The sequence below is a fragment of the Gossypium arboreum genome, chromosome 2 (genome assembly GCF_025698485.1).
Source record: "Gossypium arboreum isolate Shixiya-1 chromosome 2, ASM2569848v2, whole genome shotgun sequence".
Lineage (NCBI taxonomy): Eukaryota > Viridiplantae > Streptophyta > Magnoliopsida > Malvales > Malvaceae > Gossypium > Gossypium arboreum.
Window position 1 is genome coordinate 104,676,007 of NC_069071.1, and position 26,234 is coordinate 104,702,240.

The 26,234-nt window shown below is 32.0% G+C and overlaps 1 protein-coding gene across 3 annotated transcripts; it reads left to right on the forward strand.

Annotated features, from left to right (window-relative positions):
* Nucleotides 1–1,143: 1,143 nt before the first annotated feature.
* LOC108464446 (uncharacterized) lies at nucleotides 1,144–4,483 on the forward strand. 3 transcript variants are annotated; one of them, XM_017764753.2, is made up of 9 exons: nucleotides 1,144–1,286; nucleotides 1,468–1,598; nucleotides 1,761–1,841; nucleotides 2,134–2,222; nucleotides 2,321–2,395; nucleotides 2,527–2,591; nucleotides 2,689–2,742; nucleotides 3,336–3,536; nucleotides 4,062–4,483. In XM_017764753.2, the coding sequence occupies exons 2-9, from the start codon at nucleotides 1,476–1,478 to the stop codon at nucleotides 4,145–4,147; spliced, it is 774 nt and encodes a 257-aa protein (XP_017620242.1). In that variant the 5' UTR covers nucleotides 1,144–1,286; nucleotides 1,468–1,475; the 3' UTR covers nucleotides 4,148–4,483. The 3 variants fall into 3 exon arrangements, with proteins under 3 accessions (XP_017620242.1, XP_017620251.1, XP_017620260.1); XM_017764762.2 differs by having other exon boundaries at nucleotides 3,336–3,497; XM_017764771.2 differs by lacking the exon at nucleotides 2,689–2,742.
* Nucleotides 4,484–26,234: the final 21,751 nt, after the last annotated feature.

Below are 26,234 nucleotides of genomic sequence, written 5' to 3' on the forward strand. Positions count from 1 at the left end.
CGGGCCCGAATTATATACTAAATATATATATTTTTATTTTTAATCATATACATTTTATTTTCAATTTTAATATAACCACTTTTTATTATATTTTCAATTTGTGAATTGTTTTAAGAATTATTTTAGTATCATTTTTTATTTGTTTCTTGTTTTAATATTTGTTTTAAATGTATTTGATTTATTATATTTTAAATTTTTTTATTTAATGAATATGGGTCGAGTCTGGCCAGGCTCGGGCTTAACAATTTTATTTCGGGCCGGGCTGGACCCGGGCCTAGAAAGTTGGCCTAAAATTTTGTCTGGGCCTAGCTCGAACTCGGCCCGGCCCATGCATACCTCTATTCTCAAACAAGGATTCTAAAATTTTAATAAAATTTCAATAACTTCTAGTGAACTCACATGTAATGAAACAAACCAGTATCTTTCCAACTTTGACACATGAAAGATATTACAGATTCTATAAGCCTCAAAAATCAACTTTCATTTCTTTCCAATTTGATGACATTTTTAGAAACACTTTCTGTCCCATACTTAGATTCAATATCTTTTCTCTTAAGATCTGCATAGAATTTATGTCTATCAAAATTATTTTTTCAAATGGTCTTCCCTTCTGTTTCTTTGGTGAATCCAACTCTACAATCTTGTTTTCACTTCCATTCAAATATTGTTATAGAGTATAAAGATATTGAAAAAACCTAATGTTATGTTACTTGGGACATAATTTATTATATCCTTTTCATTCTCTTCCATTAATGATACAGCTTTAATTCATGATATATTTTATTACTTCCCAAATGCATGACAATTGACCTACAATAATTTTTTCGAAGTATGCTTTATTTTTAACTTATCAATATCGTAAACTATCTTGAAATCACAGTCTTTTCACTGTCAATTTCAAATCTTTTTTTTTTCTTTTTTCCTTTTTTAACATTCTCTCGTTGTGCATACTTAATATGTTGTAGTAAATGCGGTTTTATTTTCAACTCAGTTAATATCACTCCATTTTATTCCAGACTTAGATGAAAATTAAGAATTTTCTTTTTGAAAAATATTAGTTATGAAAATTTGTTTGAATTCGATTGGGGGTAAGTAGTTGACGTGTCAAAATTTGAATGGATAATAGGAAAGATTGGAAGCCCGCCCACTTATCATCCTAAACCCTAACCCCGCCAATATCTCTCCCTCGGCTCTACCCTTTTATCAAAACAGAGCGCCACTTTTCACCCTTTCTTCTCTTAACTCAAAACTCCAAACCCCCCTTCGCAACTGCTCACTTTCGCCAGGTACCTCTTCCTTTTCCTTCTCTATCCCTAGATCTCGATTTCACCTTTTCTTTTTCGATTTTGTATTTCGTTTTATTTGATGGCATTGAATCGCTGATTCGTTTCCAAGCTTCGGTTCTGTTTGGTTACTGAGAAAAAAAAAACTTGAGATTTGAAGCGCGTTTTTTTTCCCTTTTGGCAGAGAAAAAAATGGACCGGTACCAGAAGGTGGAGAAGCCGAAGGCTGAGACGCCGATAAACGAGAATGAGCTGAGGATTACAGCTCAAGGGAGAATGAGGAATTACATTTCTTACGCCATGACTCTGCTTCAGGTTTTTCATTGTTTCGCTTAATATACCTTCCTCTGTTATTCTTTTCATGTCGGATAATTGCATTGTATTAGGCGTTAATTTAAGTGTGTTAAAATAGCGAGTAGCGTATTTTTTTAATAAAAATATTCTGTTGTTGAGCTAAGGTATCGTTTTGTTTTACAGGAGAAAGGTGCAAACGAGATTGTGCTTAAAGCTACAGGTAGAGCTATAAACAAGACTGTCATGATTGCTGAATTAATTAAGGTAGTTGTTTGATTTTAATTGGTTATTGTTTCATTTATCTTAATTTTGTTGTTATCTATTCGTTTATGAATTCATGTCCATAGCTGCGTCATTCGTTTTCTTAATGATAATGTAATCTCTAAGCATTTGAGAACATGTTGGTTTTGTTATATCTCTCCCGTGCATATTCTCCAATTTGGAGTTAGAAAGATAAAGGAAGATATAAATTCATGAAATGCGATTGCTCTTATCTTTATAATCTCCCTCCCTCTTTTTATGCGATTTTGTACTAAAATGTTTTAACTTATTCCAGAGGAGGATTGCTGGTCTTCATCAGAACACATCAACTGGATCAATAGACATAACTGATACATGGGAACCTCTAGAAGAAGGCCTTCTTCCGTAAGAACCTAGATTTCCCGTTCTTTCTGAGTTCGGGCATTCATTTTCTGGCTAGCACTGATGTCTAATCGCCTCTAATCTATGGTTTACTTGAACAGCCTAGAAACCACTCGCCATGTTTCGATAATCACGATTACTTTGTCTAAAAAAGTTCTGGATTCATCTTCAATAGGGTAATTGGCCACTACTTGTCTGTATTTAAAAGCTCGCAATGTTGAATATATTATTGTTCTTTGAGCCCTGTTATTTACCATGATTGTCTTGGCATGCTGCTCTTTCGGTCTGCAACATGTTATGATGTTAGATATCAACCTCCAATTCCAACCGATCAAGTGAAGGCATCAGCCGAAATTGAGGGAAATGAAGGAGGTAAGGCAATAATGGACGATTATTGATGATTATGCAAGTCTGCTTTATGCTGTGTCTGGTATGAATTGATATTTATACTCCAACTTATGCAAATTAGAGGACTCTGCTGACACCCAAGGCAAAGGACATGGGGGTCAAGGAAAATATGGAGGTATATAAGCAAAACAGCATGGCTTGTTCTGTACTGGTGTGAAATTGTCGTGACCTAAGTTTGAGTCATAAAGGCGTGTTTGGAAAAAGTCATATTCATTCTTTTATGTTGGAGACAATTAGAGTTAAAATCCTTTCACAGATTCAGCTATAGTATCTTCCTCTCTTCAACTTGTACTGGATATCAACTTCAAAACATGGATGTGCTTAGAATGGTGATGAGATTAATAGAAACTTGAATTTGATGATAAATTAAGATTCAATTATATCCTTTTGGTGATAAAAAGGGTGAAGGGGACAGTAAAGAAACAGTCTTGACAGCACAGTTGGTGCTGTGTCTTCTGTTGGTTGCAAATAGTTGCTACGTTTAGTAGCACGTTTTATGCTTTCTTTATCTGAATATCTGTAGAACAGATTTTCGGTTCTAAGGCATTTTCTTGGAATGGGATGGCAATAATCCTTGGGCATGGGATTGATTGGGAAAGTCTATTATCCAGATTTGTGCTGTGTATCATCAGATCATATCTTTTCTTTTTCATGAATTTATTGTAGCACATGTGAAACAAAACTTACGTGTAAGTTTAACTTGTGCAGGCAATATCAATGGTGGCATGGTGGACAATAGGAATGGAGGATGGGATGGCGGACGAGGTTATGGAGGCAGAGCTCGGGGTCGTGGGAGGGGACGTGGTTTCCGAGGGCGTGGTAGAGGGTATGGTGGTGGAAATATGCAGCGGGACTCAGGATATTACAACGGTAATGATCCATCAGGACCATTGCCTGGCCAGGGTCGTGGTAAATCTTTGCTTCCAATGTTGCTTTTGGTTTTGCCGATCTGTTCTACTGACTTAACTTTTAGTTTAGTGACTTGACGTATCCAGAAACCAATATTTTTTTCTATCAAGAAACAGATTTACAAGAAGCTATTTTCTTAGTTGAGAGTCTTTAGGCAGTGTTTCTCTGTTATAAATCGCTGCTGATAAATGTCATCATGGGATTTCTCTGTTATCAATCACTGCTGATAATGTCATCATGTGGTTACTTCTGGTAGATTTTTCTTTCGGCGAATGAGTTGCTTTAAAAAGAGAGCATAAATTTTGGATTACACATGGTTAAACGTCCAGTGTATTGCCAATAATCTTTATTAATAATTCTTCAAGTTGCAAGTATGTGATTGATTATTGTTTTAGAAGAAAACAAAATATATATGAATCTCCATAGAAGGATTAGCTTCTCTTTTTCCCTCATATTCAATGCATGCCTACACATCATTTTATTAGAGCTACATTCACCATTTTTGTTTAAAATCACTGGTTGCAGGTGGACGTGGGAGAGGACGAGGACGTGGTCGCGGACCTCCTGGTCAAGGTTTCAGATCTGATGGTCCATTTCAGAAAGCTGCTTGAGCATCTACAGAAGTATGGCTTTAAATTGAAACAAAACCAGTGGATGGCTGCTGGCCTTTACGCATTATTTAAGGCTTTGATTGCAAATTTGATTGGTAAGAGACCTTATCTATTGTTTTCTAGGCCGCAAATTTTGAGGGAAATTGGTAGGTAGATGATATTTTATCACGCGCCGCCAATGTTTGTGCAATTTTTTTAGTTATTTTTAGATTAATATTGAAAATGATTTTCTCGAAATAATAGAGCAGCAGTCTGCTTGTCATCTTTTTTAGTGACGTTTGTCATGTTGCATAATTTTTTTTAACATTAATCTCAGTATAGGATTAATGTTTAAAATTATTCATAATTTTTTTTAATCTTTAAATAAGAGAATAATGTGTTCAGAGGCGAATATAGGGGAGTTGGTAGGGTTTTGGTGAAAATTTCTATTTAGGCTATTGAATTTTTTTAAATTTTAAATTAGTAAAGATAAAGTTGTACTTTAGCTCCTTCTAAAATTATAAAATTTGATATAATTATTTAAAATTATAAAGATATAAATTATAAAAATTAAAATTTCATTTCGCTTCCTAAAAATTTATTTTGCTTTGTCTTTCAATGCGTTTCAATACACTTGAAACTATGTTCTCTTGCACTAATAATAATATTCATGTTAATTGAATTAAGACTCGATTAGCTTGTTCAATATTTAAAGAATAAATGATATATTTAGTGAATTTAAAATATGATATAAATAAAAATGGTTACCATTAATTCATATTTTAAAATTTAGTTATTTATATTTATTATAAAAAGAAATAAGAAACAAGTTAATGGTTATGTATGGATTATACTACCTAGTATGATCTTGTCAAGTATCTGATGCCTGTGGTAATTATGTATTTAATAAAATGGAATAATAAAGTATATTTATAAATTATTTTTTAAAAAAAAGTTGTAGATATTATTTTAATAGTCTTTACTGTAAGTTAAAAATAGGAGCACTGGATATATGATTGTGAATGGATGTGTCTCTCCTTCCTGTTTACTTTAATGTATATCTAAAAGGCAAGTATGGTCCAATACAGTGGCGTTGACGAGTTGTTTACCTGTTTAATTTTCTAGTCAAATCTCTTTTTAATGAAACGTGATATTTAATTCAAACTAATTTTAATAAAACGATAATGAAAGATGAATGTCAAAAATGAGATGAGATTAAGAAATTATCTTCTGTTTTATTTTTATTTTCATTTAATATAATATAAAAACGCACCTTTTGAATGTTTTATTTATTAATCTTTTGTAGATTTAAACTTTTAAGATCTTTTAAAATGTTTTTATTTTCTTATAAAATATATAATTGTTTATGAAGACAATTTCAGATATCGTCTTTTAATCAATCCTGGAAATTAATAAGAGCCCGAAATAAAAGATGATACGACGATAGTCATTGTCGTTCACATGTTACTCCTTTTTTTTTTTCTTTTTTTCTTTTGGTTGTCGGCAAGCGAGACAGTTTCAGATTTTAAATCTGGTTAAATTTTGCTATCAGTTCTAATACCATTATGCTATTTTCAAATTTTATGTCCTACTTATTTAATCTACAGGATTAGCTTATTATTGTCAAGTAATGTTTACAAAAGCAGCCCTCATTGTAGTTAACTGATTTGATAATTATAGTTTGACTCAAGATTAAATTTTAAAATTACAAAGACTAAAAATATTTAAATTTGATAATAATGCCTAAATCTACAACTTACATATAATACTAGATTAATAGTAGAATTTAAGTTACGACTGAAATTTTAGCATTCAAAAAGTATTGAAATTAAAATTGATCAAATTAAAATATAAAAATTAAATTTATAGCGACTAATAACAGAATTTGACCACGTTGTAATAGGGTAGTTTTTATCGATTGGATGGGCTTGTTATGTGGGCTAATTTGTTAGGTCAAACTCTTATTTGAACATTCATAATAATAATAATAATAATAATAATAATAATAAAAATAATAATACAAGATTAGGTGGTGTGTCTTCCCTATTATTAACGAAAAATAAGTGCAAGTGAAGATAGTAGGCATGTGATTTAGGCAGAATTAAAGTGATAGACGTCAAGGGAACTCATAAATGGGGTTGAAAAAGCTTCTTCCATTCTCTTTTACTTTTTCAACAAATCTTGCATCTCTCGTTGATATTCGGTTTTGAAAAGCAAAATTACAGTTTTGGGTTATTAAGCAAAGGCTAATGTACTCAAATTTATTTTAAAAATCTATTAAGGGCTTTCACATCAAGTTAATCACTTGCTGACTGGATTTAATAATCAACATGAAGAAACATGATTTGTTGGCAATTTTTTTTAATAAGCTTTCCAACTTTTCAGAAAAAAAAAAAAAAAACTTTTTCACTCCATTGAGTCTTGAACTATCAGTTTTGACTCGGCCAATAAATGCTTATGTGGTGATTCATTTTAGTGTTGAATGATGATGCGCCAGTTTCATGTTAGCGTCGATTGATTGCCCGGTTAAAAAAAATAAATTAAAAATCAATATTATTTTAAAAACAACTATAACAATTAACTAGACAAATGCTTGTCTAAGTTCATTTGAGATTGAACACTTGTTTATTTGAATTCATTTTGAAATTATAAAACATAAAAAATTTAAAAATTAAAAAATCAAAATTAATTTAAAATTATAAAAATTTGGACACCCATTTTTCTATATTGATTTTGGAATTATAAAAATTATAACAACCATTAAAATTATATGGTTTTTAATTAATTTCTAATAATTTTTTATAAAATTTAATGATTTTTTAATAATTTTATGTTATTTTTTTATAATTTTAGATGAACTATAAATGGATGTCCAAATTCAAATGAACCTAGACACCTGTTTGTCCAGTTTCATTGTGTACGTATTTTAAAATAATTTTTTCTTGATGTGGTAATGCCATGCCAGAAACCGGGCTGACATGGTGTCTGTTAATGGCCACGTCAACGTTACCTTAAATACTAATAATCAATGTTAGTTAAAGGTTCTATTTGACAAGTTTTGTTAGTTTAAGGGCTTAATTGGGTGCAAAAAGTAGAAGAGGCATAATTAAATTTTTTTTTGAAAAGTTAGAGGGCTTAAAATACCATTAAACCTTTTTTTTAATGTAAAATAAAGACTTAAAAATTTAAAATTAAATAGATTAATTTAAAAAAATAAACAAAATTCTTTTTCCTACCCTCTGCTCACATAACCAAAACTTTTCATGAGGCTTTACATTGTAACTTTCACTTCCTTAATTAAAATTTGTAACTTTGATAGAGCCAATGAAACAATGTAGTATTTGGTAAGGAATTTTACTGAACTCCAGAGGTTAAAAGAGGCTGTTGGAATGATCTTTGTAATGCAAAATCATGGCTTTAAGCTAAATGTTGAAACCTTTAATTGTATTTTGGGGGTTGGTTTTTGTAAAAGTAATAAGTTTGCTTCTTGTTTAAACTAATGTCCAATCTAACGTCCAGGCACAAGTTTGAACATGACAGTGAACAAAGGTAAATAACAAATAGAGAAAATGAAGAGGTAACTCCCAAACTTTGTTAACATAATTCGAAAACAATCCTACTCTGTAGAGTCTTATTCAATGAATGATTTATTAAACAACTGGTCTAACCACCTATTGGCTAAAACTAATCTATAACAACCCGTTTTTAGTGAAATCAAAATAGTGGTTTCAGGACCATAAATTTTAGTTAGAAAGAAAATTTATTTTAAAATTATTGCATGGTCTGCACATGATAGAAAAGACATATGAAAATTTTGATAAGAAAATTTTATCGATTTCATGTTTAATTATAGAAAGGACCAAAGTGCATAAAATGCAAAAGTTGAGTTCTAGTAGCTGTAAGTATCAAATAGCTATGGAATTCAAAACCTGAGGTCCTTATATGATAATTAGACAATTATGAAAAGTTAGTAGATATTTTGATGATTCATCTATGAAAAATTAGAAAAGAAAATGACTAAATTGAAAAGTTAAAAAATTAATGGATGATAAGTTAATTAAATGAATAAAATAATTTCATATCATCATATTTCCTAAAATTTCTATGGAAACCCTAAAAAAGAGAAAGGAAACCAAGCAAGCTTAATTGGGTAAGTAATCTTGTCCCGTTTTTAGTAATTTTTATATTTTTGAGATCAGAATAACCTAATCTATCTATTTTGGGATAAATTTGAAAAGATATTAAAGTATTGAAATTTTGCCATATATGAATATGCTGAAAATTTGAAATTTATTGGTATCAGATCTACGGTTTAGTTAATTCTTAGACTAACGTAGTAAGCACGAGTTTAGCTATACATGCCTTTATATAATTTGTGATAGTGTAATATCTCCTGACCATTTTAATTGTGTTTTTAATATAGTAATGTCGTCCAACTGAGCTAGAGCTGAATCCAAGGAAGTTGAGAGCAATGCTCCAGCTTCAGTTCAAAAAGCTGCATCTAGTAGTAGTAGAAGGCCCGAATCTGAGGGTCGAGGTGAGGAGGCAAAATAATCTTTTTTTAAATGATGAATGAATGGTTTATAGAATTTCTGATAACAAATCCTGTTGTACAACAACCTCCCCTTCCTGCTCCTCAATCGGTTCCCGATATGTCACAAGGTACTGAATTTGTTAGAACTGGTAAGCCTCTAGTAGATAAATAGAATACCTTGATTTTTGTTGTACCGAGGGAAAATGTTACTTGGGAATCTTTCCAAATAGAATTAAAAAAGAAGTATATTAGCTAGAGAATCCTTGATCAGAAAAAGAAGGAGTTTTTAAAGCTTAAATAGGAAAATATGATTGTATCTGAATAAGAGCTAAAATTTGTTCGGTTAAGAAAATATGCCAGAGAGTGTATTCCGACTGAAGTTTCCATGTGTAAATGTTTTGAAGAAAGATTAAATGAAGACATTAAGTTATTAGTTGGGATTTAGGAATTAAAAGAATTTGTTGTACTGGCTGACCGAGCACATAAAGCTGAAAAACTTAATAAAGAAAATAGGCAGGCAGAGATGGAAGCACGAACTTTGAGCAAAAGATTTATGGGAAAGTCACAATCATCAGCTTCAAAGAAATCAAAGAAATATTAAGATCGTTCTGTCACATCTACGGGGTGTTCTGGTAAGGACCGAAGTATTCAACGCTCAAATTCGAGATATCCGTCCCCATCCGCAACAAGTGTAGGAAGTGTTGAAAATCCTAAACCAATATGCAAACATTGTAATAAATTGCATTTTGGGGAATGCCGTATGAGAAGTGGGCCATGTTTTAGATGTGGATCTTTAGATCATTTTCTCAGAGACTGCCCGGAAAAGCCTAAAAAAGATACTGTTCAGACTTCTAGGCCGAGTAACCTCCCTCAAAAGGCAGACCACATCGTCACCCTGGTAATGTCAGTGGTAGCCGAGGTGTGATAAAAGATTCAACAGTCAAATCTGAAGCACGAGCACCAACCAGAAAATATGCTATATGTGCACGTGAGGATGCTTCTGCACCTAATGTTATTACTGGTACATTTTCTCTTCTTGATATTGATATTACTGCTTTAATTAATCTTGGTTCAACACATTCATACATATGTATGAATTTAGTGTCTGTTAAAAATTTACCTATTGAGTCCACTGAATTCGTGGTTAAAGTTTCAAATCCCGTGGGCTAGTTTATGATGGTAGATAAAATCTGTAAAAATTGTCCATTAATGCTACGAGGTTATTATTTCTCGGCTGATTTAATGTTGTTGCCATTTGATGAATTTGATGTAATTCTGGGTATGGACTGGTTAACTCAGCATGATGCAGTGGTAAATTGTAAACAAAAGTACATTGTGTTAGAATGTCAGAATGCTGAATTGTTTCTTATTGAATCTGATAAACTGGATGGGTTGTTTAATGTAATCTCAGCTATATCAGCATAGAAATATATCAGAAAAAGGTATGATGCTTATCTTGTATATGTGTTGGACATTAAAGTATCTGAATTGAAGATTAAATCAGTACCAGATGTTTGTCAGTTTTCTGATGTGTTCCAGGAAGAATTACCCAGATTACCTCCAATCAGAGAGGTGAAATTTTCTATAGATCTTGTTCTAGGGACAACTCTAATACCTATAGCTCCTTATAGAATGAATCTTACATAGTTAAAAGAATTGAAAGTACAATTGGAAGAATTGATTGATAGAGGTTTTGCTAGACCCAGCTCATTACCTTGGGGTGCACCGGTTTTGTTTGTTAAAAGGAAAGATGGATCATTGAGGTTATGTATTGATTACAGGCAACTCAACAAAGTTACAATAAAGAACAAGTATCCATTGCCTTATATTGATGATTTGTTTGATTAGTTGAAAGGTGCCACTGTATTTTCGAATATTGATCTCTGTTCTGGTTATTATCAGTTACGGGTGAAAGACTCAGATGTACCGAAGATAGCCTTCAGAACCAGTGCTCGGAAGCTCATAAAGGTTGGAGCCGTTCGGAGCACCATCACACTATCCTTCAGCTCGTTTTAGTATAAATAGAAAGCTTATTTTGGTATAATAGCATGTATAGGCTAACTTGGCCAATGTTAGCATATAAATGATTGTTTGTAATCTAGCCATTGGAATGGCTAATGATGGTATGTTTAGTGAATATATATATGAGGTTATAATGTGGTTGGTATATGTATGTAAGTATTGATGTAGGTTGAAGACAATTTGGGTAAGAAAAATGGCCATGAAAATGATCTATTTTTGTCTATAAGGGTAGACACACGAGCGTGTGTCTCAGCCGTGTGTGACACACAGTCATGCGTAAGGACGTGTGGTTTGGCCGTGTATCCCCTACATCTTAAAAATTGAGAAACAGAATGCTCAGAATTGGTCACACGGGCAGAGATGTAGGCATGTGTCTCAGCCATGTGAAACACACGGCCTAACATACGGATGTGTGTCTTGGCCGTGTGAATTCTGCACCTAATTTTAAAAATTAAATTGTCCACACAGCCTAGCACACGGACGTGCGAGTGGCCGTGTGACCCAAGTCAGTAGCTACCCTAATTTGAACACGGGTTGGGCTATGGTCGTGTGCCTCACATCGAATGCCTGTGTGAACCACATAGCCTGACCACACGAGTGTGTAACACCCCAAAACCATCCTAGACGTTATGGCCAAATCTGGCGATGTCACATGGAATGGATTTTGAAAACTAAGTTGTCACAATCAGTTCTTTACCTCTTGTTCGTTTTTAACAAATTCAAAAACATTTAATCAACCCTTAAGTTTCTGTATTCATTAAAAAGTCATTAAAAGCGGAAGTTTACGGAAATCATGACGTGTAAGCAAAATAGTACCCGTTGTTTTAAAATAAAACTTTTTAGTTAAGCATGCATATATCAAGCAACAAAATCAAAACCACTAGTTAAAAAGTCCATACAATCCCAGAAAATACAAACTCCCAAATCGTAATGCCAAACTTAAATAAAGCTATAAAACCAAATAAAACTGTTTATAGCGAGTGGTCACCGTCGAGTCCTTCAATGCACCGATCCGCCTAATTCTGTGGATTACCAGTACAGATTAAACAGAAAGGAGTGAGTTTACGTAAACTCAGTGTGTAACCCTACAGAATTAAGCATGCACACATCCAGAAAATTAAAATCAGTCGGATACAAATTCGGGCCTAAGCCCATTACAGTCATAGATGCATATTCGGGCCTAAGCTCATCTTGGATACAAATACAGATATACAAATAAGAATAAAAAATCGAATATCCTACCACTGTCCTTTACACACCATCTCTGACCATTCCTACACACCATTTGGGTTTAAAACACCCACCCAGCCCTACATACCATGTAGTACCGATGCGACACATAACAGATATAATGTAGCCATGTTGCCAGATAATAGGCATAAATTGCCTTTCAGAACACTTCCTCCAAAAATACATCATCCCACCTCAATAACAGTAACAGAACATACATACAGAAGTAACAAACAAATCATGCTTAACATGGTTTTATAAACAGATAACAGATATACAAACATAGGCATGCTCATAACCATATTTCAGTCTAACAGATCATTTAATTTTAGGGTTTGATAGTGTTTACCGACCCTACGGTAGGCCCACAATCGATTAGGACGACCTATGCAATCCTACGAAAAATCTCAGTATAATGGGCCCATATGGGCATGTGGGCCTACACGCCCGTGTAGCCCATACGCCCAGATTGGCCTTGCCAGTGTGGCCCATACAACCTGACCCAATAATCGACACGCCCATGTGTCATGCCCGTATGGGCCTATACGCCCAACTTGGCCTAGCCCGTGTGGCCCACACGGCCACACTCGAGCCATATGGCCGTGTGCTACGTACGGCCATGCCTTCGTCGATCACACGGCTGTGTACTCACACACGACCTACCACACGGGTGACTATACGCCAGTGTGGTGTCGACAGTGGCTTTTTTCAGCTTTTGCCGAAACTCATTTTTTTGTGTTTCAGTTACACACCTACTATCGTTTCAATGCAGAAACACTCTCGAGCCTCGAGAAACCTAAAAATAAAAAATCCAAACTCCACAATCAACGACGATAATGCGAAACCTAAACGGAACCTATTCGAAACGAAACTTTAGAGCAACATTTACACACTTACCGTCGACGAGCCAAGATTACTAAAATGAACTAGACTGTTGTAGCGAATTCCACAATTCCACGGTCTTTTCCTACACAACACACTCACAAAGATGAATTCCCAAACTACAACATCAACTCCCATTCAGGAGAATGAAAACCAAAAGGGAAAAACTATAAACTTACCAAGATGAAATATGCACCACCGCAAATTCCGAGCCCCAACAAATAAAACGAACAATTGTTTGAACAGAAAATGAGGAAAATGAAATGAGAAGTGGCAGGCAGAAAAGAAACAAAACGCCAGAAAGGGTAGCAAAATTTTAGGAAAGAAAAATAAAAATAAAATAAAAATAAAAAAGGAAAGGATAAACCGAATCCCCACTTAATCGCAATCCCTTACTTTTCTCCCCCTAATCCCGTTACTCATAACTCCCCCAGACTTTAATCTCCACTGAAACTCTTGCTCAGAATCAAGCAAAAATAAATACCCCTGCCTGCGCAAGAATTTGAACATAGGACCTCCCACACACAGACTCCCTTACCACTCGGACCAGCAGGCTCATTCTGATATGAGATTACATGCAACTAAATATAAGCCTATTGAGCAAGGTAAGGCTTAATTCCAAAAATAACCAAAATTGTTAAGGGTAAGGCTTGAGCTTGAAACCTCTCACACACACCCAGAACACTTAACCACTGAAGCAGATAGATATTTGTGTTAGATCACTACAGAAACATAAACAAATATTTTAGGGCGTTACAGGGTGTGTGTCCCTTGCACCTAAGAAAAATTTGAAATTACGCGAAAAATTTTCTGAGTTTCTGGATTAGTCCCAATTTGATTCTAACGTGTATTTTGGGCCTTGAGGACCAAATTAAGGGGCGATATGATTGATTTCAGATATGAATAGTAAATGATATGAAATTTGCTTAATTGATCTGTAAACTCCGGTAATGCTTCGTGACATTGTTCCGGTGACGGATAGGGGTTAGGGGTGTTACACAATCTACCTTTGCACAAGAAGCAATTGCAGCCCTAATAGATAGACCTAACTTGTTACTAAGAGTGTTCAAATACTCAGTTAGGTTATTAACCAAACCGAACTAGCATTAACCTAATTAATCGAACTGTATAATCTTTTAACCGTTAACGAAATCGAAATATTTCGGTTAATTTGATCAGTTAACCAAATTAACCAAAATTTATATGTTTTTATCTTTTGGTTAAAACAAGTATAAAGCATATAAAAAAAATACATTGATAATGTTCATTTGTCTTGAAAGTTAACCGAATTAATTAAAATTTTAAGTCTTGAAACACTACATAATTATTAAGTTTAATTAATTTGGTTAATTCGGTTAATTACCCGATTTCGAACCAAATTAACCAATAACCAAAATTTCAAAAAATCGTTAATCAACCTCTGACTGAACTAAGTTCGGCCACTGATTGATTAATCGAATTAGATCAGTTCGACCGATTAATTCAATTTTAACCAAAGTTTAAACACCCTTACTTGTTAGAACTACTTACCCAATTACCTTACTTACAATCAGTTTAGGCTCTCTTAAAGAATGCCCATAAAATGAGTGTGAAAATACAAGTAAAACAACATTAAAGATGCCAACAAAATCAGTACAAATCACTCTTCAAAGATGCATATTCAACATACGAATTGTTGCCTGTTTATAGGCCAAATAGACAGCCTTCCATATAAGATTTTGTAGAGAAAAATACTTCAATTTGGTGAAAAATAATCCAGGATAAAGTCCTTCAATATATATATTCCAAAACACAACCGTATCATCCAAGTAAAATCATTAGCTAAATCCATAAGATAAGGCTTAAAGGACAAGTATAAGTTTTAAGGGATAAAGTATGTCTATTTCATGGTTTCTACAATTAGCCAAATTTGATCATTATGTTCTGATATGAAATAAAAGACGTTTTGAGATTCATTTGCTTATGGAGAAAATAATCATGGTGGACCAAGTAAAAATGCTAACATTCAACTCCATCTAAGCTTTCCTAAAGACCTGTTTAGACTGCTGTTTTAAGATCTGTCTGGATAACTATTTAAACATAGGAATGAACAGATAGTCCAATGAGTTATTTAAAAAAGGATCTAAACATCAGCACTAGACAACTATAGTCCCAACAATTTTGAACATGCGTTGCTTAATTATTCGAAAAAAAAAGTGTTTGATGAATTGTTTGAGGGAAGTGTTGGGAGGGGGAGGAAATCAAATGTTGATAAGTGGTTAAAGGAAATGCTGGAAAGAGGGTACATTGTTGATAATGCTATCATCATCTCATTCACTCACCTCACACCATCGACTCACATCACTAAAACATCATATTCACCATCCTCATTTAACATTGAAAGCAACAATCAACCATGCAACTTGAAGAACCCTAGAAATCAAACCTAAAAATCCCACAAATACTATAGTCGACAAAGTCGAACAAAATAAAAGGGGGAGAGAGAAGAGAGAGAGAGAGAGAGAGAGAGAGTTTGTATAAAAAAGGAGTTAAGAAATTAAAAAAGAGAGAAAAAGGAAGAAGGGAAATAAAAAAAAAAGTTGAAAAGAACTTATTGAATGGTTGAAAGTTAGCTGCCAACAAAAGAAGAAATATATTAGAAAATCCAGCTGAATCAATCATCAAATTAAAAAAACATAACATAGGCAAGTCGAGGCTAAAGGTTCAAGTTTGAGCACTTTGGGTTTGATTCTTGAAATTTCAATCAAGAAGTTGAAAAGGGTGATGAGAACTTCGTTTCTATGGTGCCAACGACGTGAAGGATGCTAGAGTGTGTTTGAGCAATCATTGCTCATTGAAAGATGCTTAAGTTTCATAGTTATTTATTTGATTTTTATTTTTTATTCTTAATTTCTCATTTAATAAAATTACTATCTTTAATTTTCATTTCTGTTGAGATCGAAATACACCAAGAGAGGGTGAATTGGTGTTTTAAAAGGTTTTTGATAAAAAAAAAAAAATCAAATAACTCAAGAAATTATAGTGGTTCAGCCTCAATTGCCTACATCCACTACCTTAGCTTTCTTCAACTAAGGATTTTCCAAATCCATTAGATTTGAACCTTTAAGGACAAGGTTTAACCTTAAAAATCCCTACCTTTTCAAATGCAAGATAAAACCACTTCCCTCTAAGGTTTTCTATCCAAAACCTTAAGTAATACCTCACAAATAAGAGAAAAAAAATGACGAATAAGATGATACCACTACAAGGTAGATAATCAACAATTAATCATTCTCACATAAAGTTACGACACTTGAAAGAATATAGAAACTTAACCCATAAGTGTGTATAAGAAATACTTAGTAAATGATTGAAAAAGATTGGAAAATTGAGTTTTTGAAAGTTAGGTGCAACACCCTTAACCCGTATCCGTCGTCGGAAAAGGGTCCTGAGGTATTACTGAACAAAAGCACGACTCTGAACATTCATACAAGTCATATTCATATATGTAAACAAATGTCTAGTTAATTGTTAGTCATGAAATTATTAATCCATAATACATAAAAGAAATTACAAATCATATAATGAACATGTTAATGATATTCGAATATCTAATAAACATCAATCATTTTTACGTCATATTTCTATACATGTATAAATTTAAATAAAATAAAATCTAACACAAGGCATTTTAGAAATTAACTTATACATCATTAATAATCCATAAATGATCAAATAAATTTCAATGAATAAATAAAACTTATACACATTTTAATCATAATGAAATGAAACTATTGCCAAACATCAATAATGATGCTAATCAAGCTTAGTTCACATACTAAAAGTATACTTAATCAATTATTTATAGTTAACCATTTTATAACACAGTAGCGACTTAAATTGCACTCATTTTACATGCCAAAATGTATATACACCACTAGTCTTTTTACCACCAATTCGGACATTTAAACATTACATAAAACACATATACTCTTGAATATCACCTGTCTAGTACATGTTATACCTTAGTCAACAAAATAACCATTATTTACCTTGTGGTCGACGCATATAAACCAAACTCCTTAACATTACATAAATTAAACATACCTTTTATATAAGTCTAAACCAAGGTTAATTGTATACATAACCATGAGCATTATAATTAACCATATTCATTGTCTCAATTTAACAAAGCATATTAACCAACTTCACACATATTTATATATAAATACCATAGCCGAATCAACCAATATACTTACGAATAGGTATATATATTTGTACCATGACAGGTGCATCAAATACTTAGATACATAAATGCAAAAACCGAATCATTTTAACTAAGAGTGACACATCAACATGATTCATACTATAAGTATATAATGTCTGACTCTTTCAAACCACATCCAAATCATCAAGCACTTCAATCACATCTCACATATACTTCTATCCATGAATAACCTTAGCCGAACTACTCACATGCATATCCTAAGTCGTCAACCATTTCTAAAGCTTGTAGTACCTAACACAAATATTATACATTCATAGCACATAACCTTATGACTAAAATGAATTTAAAGCATACTTAACATAACCGAATTCAAACATAAAAGGGTTAGCCATTTTTGCATGGCTTAGATTATACAAAACCAAAATCCAAAATTTCAAATTACAATCTAGGCTATACATGCCATAGGTTCGAAAACTCAACTTATAAAATACCGAATACAGTCGATAGTGTGATAAGCTTCTCTGATGATTCCCGAGCTCGAAACTTGAATCCAAAATCTATAAAATAGAGGTAAACATTAACACACACAGAGCAAACTTTTATAGCTTAGTAAGTCATAAGCAAATAAACAACGTAATTACATAATCAAATCATTTAAACTAAACCAACTTATATTATCATAGTTACATTAAATCTTAAGCTTACAAATTCATGTATTTTATATGTACTTCCACATGTATATTATTCTTGGCGAATGAACATATATATATATTTCATCAAACTATCATTCAATTTCCAAACCAAAATATCTTTATCATAACTAGTACATATACTCTTATATGCATAAATTCATAATTCAAGGATAATAATCACATACATATTTATATTAGATGGTGAATACACATACATATTTATAAGCAAAATATCCTTCAATTTCAAAGCTATACTTCAATATGTGAGCACATATATGTATACTCATAAATCAAAATACAACACCTTATGCATAAACATGGTAATGACCGAATGAACACTTTTATATATAAAGATACATTACTAACTGTCTTTCAATGGCCAAGCCAAAACACATTTTTCATACCAAATACATATACATTTATATGCATACACTCGTAAGTCAAAGTATAACAATCATACATATATTTATATCAATGGCTAATATACTACCAATTGCATATATTCAAAAATGATTTCAATAATGTTCATATTAAATATTTATAAGGCCAATACTTTTTTTCACATTCACATATAATTTTTACTTTACTTCAAATATGTTTGCATCAAAGATTAAGTAACTTACTCACTTTATTTCAAATAGGTAATAAACCAATTCAAACCTGATCATTTTAACTCACTTTTGCACATTTGATCACAGCTTATCGATGCCCGATGAACCATTCAGATCTAGATAGGACACTCGGATAATCACACATATATCGTACAATGCCAACGTCTCAGATGTGGTCTTACATGTAACCGCATATTGATGCCACTATCCCTGAAAGGGTTTTACTCGTACACATATATCGGAGTCACATATCGATGCCATGGCCTTACTCACGCATCACATATCGAAATCCTATGTCATGACATATGTATCCTAGCTATTCCAAAGGTTCATACGGGGCTTTCAGACGTCGAAACTCGGTCGAAACAAATGCTTGAACATGGTTACCAAGCTTATTCACATTTGGCATAAGCATATATAAATTCATATTTTTCAACCGGCATATATATATATAGAATTTATCTACAATTAAACACATCTATTTGCCGATAAACTTACCTCTGACGATGTAAAACGGAACGGGACGACTAGTCGACAACTTTCGTTTTTCCCCGATCCAAATCCGATTTCTTTGGTTCTTGATCTAAACATATTCAAATTAAGCTCATTTAAACATATTTTCATTCAATTTAATCCAAAAACACAAATATGGGAAAATTACCATTTTACCCCTAATATTTACACTTTTTACAATTTAGTCCCTATTGCACAAAACACAAAACATTCAAAATTTCAAGATACCCATGTTTGGCCGAATATTCCTAGTGTTCATACAAGCCCATATTTTTCATTTATGTCACATTTTAGTCCCTCAAATTATTATTTTTGCAATTTAGTCCTAATTACTCAAAATCATCAAAAACTCCAATACAAAATATGTTAATCTAAAACATATCTTTCATATTTCATCATCAAACAACAAAAATCACAAGCTCTCAACAATGGCACAACTCAAAATATTCATCAAAATAAAAAATTCAAGCATGAGATTTGTAGTACTCGAAGCAACGATCTCAAAAACGTAAAAATTATCAAAAACCGAGTAAAAACGAACCTTGAATCAACTTGGAAGATGGATGAACCCTTGAAAACTTATTCTTTTCTTTATGGTTTTCATATTCGATCATGAGAATAAAATAAAGCTTTGGCTTTTTAATTATATGTTTATATTATATACTTACTATTACCTATTTTACTATTATAACCTTAGAAAGAAAATTATAAAATCATATATAACATACGAATTACTGTCCATTCTTTCCTCAATTGGGCTAATTGCAACATAAAGGCTTCCATTTAGAAAGCCACTAACAATTCATCCCTTATGCTTTTAACCCTCAAATTTTTAATTTACGTATTAAGTCCTTTTATTTAATCGGATACCTAAACAACAAAATTAAATCACGAAAATTTCACAGATATAAATTCACACAAAATAAACATAGAAAATAATTTTTAAATATTTTTCTGACTCAGATTCATTGTCCCGAAATCACCGTTCCTATTAGGGTCTAAATTGGGCTGTTACAACTCTCCCCCTTAGGGATTTTCGTCCCCGAAAATCTTACCGATGAGTAGGTTCGGATAACGTTCTTTCATTGCATCTTTTGGCTCTCACGTTGTTTTGTTTTGTTTTTTTTAACCCTGTGTTTATGCCACAGCACTTTAAGTAACGAAATTTTCTTATTTCGCAATTCTTTAATTTTATAAGCCAAAATACGAATCAGTTCTTCTTCATATGCCATATCAGACTTAATCTCAATCTCAGATGAATTAATCATATGTGAGGGATCAAATAGATATCTTTGAAGCATTGAAACATGAAATACATTGTGAATCTTTTCTAGCTCAAGTGGCAATAACAGTCTATAAGCAACCAACCTGATACGCTTTATAATCTCATACTACCCAATAAATCTCAGACTCAATTTGCCTTTACAACCGAATCTGAGTATTTCCTTTCACGATAAAACTTTCAAAGTAACTTTGTCCCTGATCTGAAACTCTATATCTTTTCGTTCCAAGTTCGTAAATAATTTCTGACGATCTGACGCCGTTTTCAGACTTTCACGGATTACTTTTACTTTCTGTTCAGTCTATCTGATTAATTTGACCCTGTATATCTTATTTCTACTGAGCTCAACCCAATACAATGATTTATGACATTTACGATCGTATAAAGCCTCATAAGGTGCCATTTTATTGTATGCAAATCCAATCAGAGATAGATATCATTCCCACGTACCTTCGAACTCAAAAACGCAACATTTCAATATATCCTCAAGTATCTGAATAACTCGTTTAGTCTGACCATCTGTTTGTATATGGAAAGTTGTGCTGAAATGTAATTTTGAACCTGTAGTATCATGCAGTTTCTTCTAAAACTGCGATGTGTACCTCAGATCTCTATCCAAAACAACAGAAATAGGCACACCGTGTAATCTCACAATCTGAGAAACATATAACCCAGCAAGCTTATCAAGCGAATAATCAGTGCGAACCAGAACAAAATGAGTTGATTTAGTTAATCTCCCCACAATAATCCAGACTGCATCTTTCTTGCTCGGCATCAACGGTAAACCGGATACAAATTCATCGTTACTCTGTCCGATTTCCACTCGGGTATCATAATCGACTGAAGCAATCCAGAAGGTACCTGATACTCGGTAAACCGACAATCAACTGTTATGGGCTTTAGTCAAAATCATCTGAATCAACATCTGAATTCCTATTTGGTTTCTGAACCTCAGACAATCTTCAGCATCAACTCAAAACTCTGAATCAACCTTCAAATCACCTTGGACCTGCTTTGCTAACAAATCATTATCAACTTTTTGAGTATCACAAATTTTGCTTAATAAATAATGGTCTTACTTTTAATTCAACTATTATTGAACCGTTATCAGACATAACTATATGCACATTCGTTGTACATAAAGCAAATAGTGATTTTAGGCATAAAACATCAGTAACAACATTAGCCTTTCCCGGATGGTAGTCAATCACAAGCTCTTAGTCTTTTAACAATTCTAACCATAAGGAATCAGAAGATGTCTCTGTGTACTTCATTATTAGAACATTCTTCAACCCGTTCACTGACACATGATTGAGCTTCGTAAACTCTTTGTCCAATTTAGGCTAAATCAAAACTAATATTTTAGTGGATAATGTCTTCGTACAGAAGAAAGCTTCAACAATTGAACTAACTTTAATTTACCACAACATTTCTCAGATAGAATTGTTCCAATAGACATAATTCTGTATCAAATCCTCAAGAATACAAGTTTTACTTCCATACTATCCTTCAGATCACACATGTACATTTAAAGTTATTTCCAATCTAGTGGATAGATTCAAACTCATATAACCCAATTACATTTTCAATTAAATAATTTTGAATCAAATTAAACCACAGAATCGGTCTTTTCGAAGAAATCTTTTCTTCTCGTTAGAAAAAATAATCCAGACATACCTTTATATATATACCACAATCATCAAATAGAAATCATATTGTCATAATAGGATTATCGTCTTACCAGTGACAATAGATAATATCCCGGCATTAACGAAGCATCTGAACCCAGAAGAAAATCAAATATGACTTGAACCACAACTAATGCAGAAGCACAATTTTTATAACTCTGATAACAATGCTGCTGTACTCTCAAATTTCAAACAGATATTATGATTATAATAGATATAACCATTTCCGTCAGATAGAAATCTCTTACAGGTAATCACGCGAGATCATAAGAAAACCGGAATAGTGAGATTTGAATAGTCTGATGCTTCATAAAATATCTAAGAATTACAACCCATATAGAATGATATCAATCCCAATGATATCTCAAAAAAGATCCAGAAAGAATATGTAACGTCCCCTGACCCTATACCGTGACCGAAACAGGGTTACGAGACATTACCAGTCAGTACAGTCCAATTCTGGTTATTAATTAAAATAAATATTCACACACATCCTAGTTTTAAGATGTCGTCCCTTAAATGGGCCCTTGCGGTCCAATATGAACAGTAAATTCAATTCGGGACTAATTTAGAATCACTACGAATTTTTAGTAAATTTCAAAATTCATACTACATACTGTTGCCAACCATAATTTACTCATTTCATCAATACTTCTACAACCTAAATGACTCTTATTAAACATCCTGGGTACATGCCACTACCAATACTCAACATACTTTACCTTAATGAATTCGGGATCATCTTAGGATGCTGATTCAACGTACTATCTTTACTTAACCTGCACACGGAAAGAAACCGTACGCTGAGTATGGTATACTCAGTGGTATTTCTATAATCTGAACAATTTATAATATAACAAATACTTAAGATCATAATAACAATGACAATTATTCAATTATTTATTCATAGATAAATTTCAACTACTTACCATATAAATTTTATACAAATCATATAATAAACACAATAACATAATTGTTCAATTCTTAACTAAATCCATTATTATTTACTCCATTCTTTCACTTACTATTTGGTATAGCTTTCCTTAATTTATTCACAATTCAATATCATTAAACTATATTCAACTATACACTTATCAATCATATTCCATTTTAATTCATTTCAATAACAATCAATTTCATTTATATCATATCAACTTACTATCCCGATAGCTTTCACTATAAACATACGATTCATATATCTCAAATCACATTTCAATTCATCAAGTGGCATCATATATCATCAATTCGAACTCCAATCATTTCATGAACCTTTGGTTCATATTTTCAATTTCATATAAATTTTCAATTCTCAATTCAATTTCTCGTTTCATTTCAATAGCTTGATCAATCAAATTTATTCGATTTATCTTTCACTTAGTTACCCCTATTAACAAACCCGGACTTTGACGGATATACGGATTCCAACCCAAACACACCAGTACGGCACATTGTGCCTAAAACGGTACATAGTACCTGATCAGTATACGATACATAAAGTGCCTAAAACGACACACGAGGTGCCTGATACGACATACAAGGTGCCTGATACGACACATGAGGTGCCTGATACGACACACGAGGTGCACGAAATCGACACATAAAGTGCCGATCGATAAAGCCGGCAAATCCGTACACTTCCAGATCCTATGGCATGCCAATTATATTCGACTCATTTTTCGACTAGTTAATAGGGTATTTCATTCACTTTCTCAATTTAATAATTCTTTCATCAATATCTCATTCCGATAATTACATATATTTACCCATTTTAACAATTCATACAATTTCATTCAATTCAACACATATTTACCCATTTTAACAATTCATACAATTTCATTCAATTCAACAAATATATTTCAATTATGCACATTAATTCATAATTCAATACAATTCAATTCACTTTTCAATACCAAATATTCAAATATCACAATCTCATATATTCATATCAATTTCCTCATATTTCTAATCAATATATTTTCAATATAACATTCATTCAATATTCAAATTTCTACATAAGTCATATATATTATATAATACAATCAATATAATTTCAATCAAAATAATTTCAATCAATATAAATTTAATAAATTCATCGCATACTAAAATCAATCTATTTCATTTGTAAAACATCATAATTCAATCACTAACAATTGCCATATGTATATAAATATAATAAATAATGACTAAGTTCGGATTATAGAAATACAAACCGTAATTTTCGAGCTAACTCCAGTTGACTTTGTCTTGTCCTTTCTTAGCCGAGATTTCCGGTACCACATTGACTATGAAATTAATACAATTCATAATCATTAATACATTACTAATTTATATCTTGAGTTACAGAATTCTAAATTAAGATCCACTAATTTTTCCTGAAACTAAACTCACAAATCTTATTACAATAAAATTTTCAGAATTTTTGGTTTAGCCATTAAATACAGTTTATTCTTTAAATTCACCCCTATTCTGCTGTCTGACAGTTTCATCCCTTCTTCACTAAAAATTAATTATCTCACAATACAGAACTCGGATAATATTCCTGTTGATTTCTCCTAAAAATAGACTCATTATGGATTCTAAAAACATAACTTTGAGCCTCTAATTATTTTTATTAAATTTTTGGTGATTTTCCAAAGTCAGAACAGGGAAACCCAAATTCATTCTGACCTTATCTCACAAAATTCATTATATATCATAATTTACAACTCAATTGCTTATAACGTTTCTTCTATAAGAAACTAGACTCAATAAGCTTTAATTCCATATTTTACTAAATCTCTAATTCAATTTCTAAAATTTTTGGTGATTTTTCAAACTTAGACTACTACTGCTGTCCAAAATAGTCTTAGTGCAAAATATTGATTTACTTTAATTTCAATTTAATCCTAACTAAATTCACTTACTTTTCTATCTTAATTCATACTTTATTTCTACTCAATTTTTAACCAAACTTAGACATAATTATCTATTTTTCATCATAAGACCATAATTTTGAAATTCTTTCAATTTAGTCCTTAAAGCATAAAACTTATGAATCACTTTACAATTCAATCCTTATATCATTTCTAACTTGAATTTCTATCATTTTGGCCCTTAATTCATCATTTTATTTAACATGGACAATATCTAAAAATCTAATAGCTTTCAAAATATCAACTTAATTTGATCAAAACTTTGTTCTAAAACTTCTAAAACATCAAAATTAAGTAAAAAGAGCTTGATTGACTTACCTATTAAAGCTTAAAGCTTCAAACATTCAATTTTCTCTTTTCTCCTTTCTTTCTTTCTTTTCTCCCCCCTCTCTGCTTCGTTACATTCTGTTTCTATTTCCTTTCTTTTGTTTCTTTAGTTTATATAATATAATATAATATAATTAAAACATAAAATATCTTTATTATATAATAATATAATAATATAATAATATACTAAACATAAAAAAACTTAGATTTTCTTCACTTTTACACGCCTCAATTTATACTTTTGTATAATTTCCTTTTTAGTCCTTTTATTTTCTTTTAATCTATAATTCAACTTTTACCCTTATTCAATTTAGTCCTTTTCTTAATTACTCTTAATTAAATTAAATTCACTTAATTAAACTCTAATTAACTACTCATTTTACTTAGTAAATATTTTTAATAAATATTTACTGAATCTATTTTTAGAAAGCAGAGACCAAAATATACTTTTTCGGTAACGGTAAAATTCGGGTCATTACAGAATAATGTTGCTCATTAATACTGAAATCCATAGTAACAGAAGCAATATAATCTTCACATATTTTCAATAGAACAATAGCCAGCAGAAACAGAGTATTAGCATTATATAGATTTCACCATCGTCTTTCATACCCACACAAAGGAATAAATACCAAAGAAAGACATAGAAATGTTGAATACAACCCCAATTTCGTCTATTAATATGTTTAGCCAATGCTCTTTTATGATAAGAATTCGTTTTGAAATTAAACAGTCACATATACTTCTGAGAATAAATATACACATAAAATGCTCAAAAGGAATCATAATAACTGCCCGACTATAACCACTACATTCAACCCTCAATACAATTCAAAGATCATTTCAACTGTCTAATTCTGCCATCAGAAATTTTCACATTATCCCTTCACTAATAGAAATCAATTCAGAAAAGCTTTTAGCTAATATTTTCCTTAGTTAACATACCTGAATAGGTCATTTGTTCAGAGATAACTTCTTCTTTAACAGTGACGTCACATAATCTGAATAATCTGCAGAACTATCCAATGTCTCTTTTAATATTAGCTTCATTTGTTGATTCAATCTCTTTTCTGGCCACATTATTAATTTTTCCGAACACGGACCTCTGTAACTCCACACTTTTGAGCTTATTCAACCCAGATCTTATAGATTTCACAGTAACATTTCACTAATAAGGGGGGTGAGGGTAATAAAGCCTTAAATTTAAC